The sequence below is a fragment of the Benincasa hispida genome, chromosome 9 (assembly GCF_027475165.1).
Source record: "Benincasa hispida cultivar pf3 chromosome 9, pf3_genome.v1.1, whole genome shotgun sequence".
Classification (NCBI taxonomy): Eukaryota; Viridiplantae; Streptophyta; class Magnoliopsida; order Cucurbitales; family Cucurbitaceae; genus Benincasa; species Benincasa hispida.
The window spans coordinates 45,639,519-45,643,152 of record NC_143486.1 but is presented as its reverse complement, the minus strand read 5'-3'; the positions used below and the strand labels follow the sequence as shown (position 1 = coordinate 45,643,152).

At 32.9% G+C, this 3,634-nt stretch overlaps 1 protein-coding gene across 1 annotated transcript; it reads left to right on the top strand.

The window, feature by feature from the left end:
* The first annotated feature begins 2,107 nt into the window (after window positions 1-2,107).
* Window positions 2,108-2,581, top strand: LOC120084734 (uncharacterized). The gene has a single exon (XM_039040558.1). The coding sequence runs from the start codon at window positions 2,108-2,110 to the stop codon at window positions 2,579-2,581; it is 474 nt and encodes a 157-aa protein (XP_038896486.1).
* The last annotated feature ends 1,053 nt before the right edge of the window (window positions 2,582-3,634 follow it).

Sequence of the window (3,634 nt, the reverse complement as noted above, 5' to 3'; positions counted from 1 at the left end):
CGCGTGCTATTTATTAAACGATCGTTTAGTGCCTGAGTTTTTCTAAACGATCATATAGACGATCGCTTAGCTTTTCTTACACGAACATATAGACGATTGCTTACCTTTTCCTACACGATCGTATACTTCACCTAAACGATCAAGCATTTTGTCTGTACGATAGACAAGCCTTTCTCCCACTTGCTTTATCGTTGTATACGATCTCTCTTCCTCCTCCTCTCTACCAAATCCGAACAAAGTCCACCCTTTGGATTCTCACTCCGAGAATACTGAGGGCTCCGAGTGGTGGTGTCGTCCTCGTTTCCTTCTGTTCGTGTGGAAACTGTTCGAGGTAGACACTTGGGAGTTGCTGAACGATTGCTTGTCGTTCCAGCGAAAGCGAGATTTGCTGTGAAGAAAAGTCTTCAACTAGTATAAGCGAGATTTGCTGTGAAGAAAAGTCTTCAACTGGTATGATCTCTCGGTCTCTTATTTATTGATCCTTTAAGCATGCTAGTTATTTAGTGTTGTAAATGCATATCTATACGTTTGAATGTATATGTGGATATTCTGTCACAATGAATTGGAAAGATCCGCTTCTGCTCATAGGTACTCTTGAATAACAGTTCCTTCAGTAAATCAATCAAATTTTGTGGAGAATTTTTTGTGCGAATAATTTTTTGTTAATGGTTTTTGGATAAATTATTATTATTATTTTTTTGTGAATAAATTTAGGTGGAGAATTTTTGGTGAATTAATTTGGTAGGTTGGTTGTTGAAATTGAAAGTGGGAATTTAATAAGGGGCATAAAAGTAATTGGAATTTTTGTGTGAATAATTTTGTTTAATGGTTTTCGGATAAATTAATTTTTTGTAAATAAATTTACGTGAAAAATGTGAATTAATTTGGTAGGTTGGTGATTTGAAAGTGGAAATTTAATAAAGAGCATAAGAGTAATTGTACAACCAATATTTACCATGCTTACATCATTTTCATCATCAAGGGGGTCAAAAAAACTTGTCTTTCAAAAATAGGTTAAAAATACGAAATCAAACTTCCAATGGGTCATTTTTGTCAATTTTCCCTCTTTCTAAAAACTTTTCTACCATTCACCTTTTGCCCATGTGAAGCTCCAAAATTACCCCCGATTTTAAAAAGCCTTCAGACCATTTGGTATCCGCGCGCCTCTATGAATACTTTACAACGATAGGTCATTTCCTTCATTTTTTTCTCAAAACATCTCTCTTCAAAGAATTTTCTCTTGAATTTGCTCTCGTTTTCTCTTTGAACTTCAGCTGGGCACTCCTCGCAGGTTTCTCGTTGGTCGTCTCTATGCACTTGCCACTATTGTCATGATCTAAAAGGTATGAGACTCTTATCCTTGAAGAATGTATGTTGATATTCGAGGTTTGCCTATCTTTTAGGGTTTAATCACGTATTCGTTCATAATTGATCGTTGAGAGAATACTAAGCGGTCAGATAGAGAATTCTACACGAGTGTTTAAAGAAGTGATAGATATTACTAAGGGATCGAATAGAGATTATTAAACGATCGAATAGAGAATATTAAGCGATCATTTAGGTTTATATCGTGCGATCGTTTAGCTATCTGCTATGCAATCGTTTAGATATTTATTGTGTGGCCGTTTAGGTTTATATCGTGCGATTGTTTAGCTATCTGTTATGCGATCGCTAGCTAACTGTTACACGATCGTTTAGATATTTATTGTGTGATCGTTTAGGTTTATATTGTGCGATCATTTAGCTAACCGTTACGAGATCGTTTAAATATTTATTGTGTGATCATTTAGGTTTATATCGTACGATCGTTTAGCTATCTATTATGCAATCGTTTAGCTAACTGATACGAGATCATTTAGAAATTTATTGTGTGATTGTTTAGGTTTATATCGTGCGATCGTTTAGCTATATGTTATGTATTCGTTTAGCTAACTGTTACACGATCGTTGAGATATCTATTATGCGATTGTTTACTAATTGTTGTAATGTACACACTTGTCAAATTGGTAAAATGGATGTCCTTGCCGAGAAATATTTCCTTGTTAAAGTCTCTTGCCAAGTCCACAAAACTGCCTTTATGATTAAGAATAAGTTGACAGAATAACAAATGAGATTGTATAGGAAAACTGCCTTTGGTCCATTGTTGGATATAGATCTTGTTTTTAATGGACAACTTTTACACCACATTTTGTTAAGGGAGGTAGCGGATGCAAATCCAGACATTATATCATTTAACATTCTAGGGAAGAAAGATGATTTTAACCTGATAACTAGGTTGTGGCTAACCAGGGAAACATTAGAAAGAGAAACAAACGGTGAAAGGTTGCGAGAACTCATTATTAGACTGAAGGACCCAAATGAAAAGGATAGTTCTTGCAAGGATGTGGTGACTGCATTCAAGAAGTTCAATTTCACTAATGACGAAGATGTTGTCAAGATTGCATTGGCACTATTCATTAAAACAGTGATTATTGGAAAAGACAAGAAAACCCAATTCGATGTGAATATATTTGAGATTGCCGATGACCTTGAAGTCTTTGTACATTACAACCAGTCTTCTCTCTTTTATAAAGTAAATTAAATAGCATGAAGAATTCATGGGAAGAAGGAGGGATATGATTCAAAGAAAGCAAAAAATGATCACCGTGCCTCATATTACTATATAAAGGGATTCACATTTGCATTCCAGGTATGTACTTTTGTTTTTGATTGACTTTATCCCAAATTTCTTTAGCAGAATTACATGCAGAGACTCGATTAAACTCATCAGGACATAAAGCACAAAACAGACAGTTCATGACTTGAGCGTTAATAGAAAACTTCTTTGTATCTTCATCATTAAACTCTTTTTCTTCTTTAGGAATATCTTTATTATCAACTATCTTAGTAGGAATTAAAGGACCATTAGAAACAAATTCCCATAGATTATAGTCAATAGAAATCAAAGGTGGCCTAGTGGTAGATTGACCTTCACCATACCCATTTATTCCAGTAGTTGCCATAAGCTCGAACAATTAAGTTTTTCGAAAAAGGAAGAGAATATAATAATTTTTTTAAAAGATTCTTATAAAGAGAAATACTTTTCCAAAATTTAGATTTTAATCAAAAAGATTTCAAAGATTAAGAAGTAAAAAAAACAAGGTTTTAATAACCAAGTTTCAAGAGAAAAAAATTCTAATGAAAACGACTTTTAAAACTCAATTTTTCAAATTTTTTGAAAAAATTAGAAAAATTCTAAATTTAATAAGATTAAAAAAAAAAAAAACAGAATGTAAAATCAAGAAAAAAATTACAAAACCATTTTAAAATAAGAAAACCGAGCTACCCGCTCTGATACCAATTGTAGGATCTAAAGGCAATACTAGGGGGGGTGAATAGGGTTGACTACCAATTTTTTTTAAAATAATTTTATCTCCAAACAATGCTCAATAAAGCTAACCCACTAATTTGATTAACGAAAATTTATGCAAGACAAAACTTAAATCTTGCAAGCTATGATAACTTCAAATTTAAAGACAATTTAATCAAGGATAAATTTAAATAACACACTAGAAATTAAATCATGCAATTAGGAAAGATTAAAAAAAATAACTGAGACAAGAAGCAAAAAATTGAAAACAAGAAATAAAAGAGA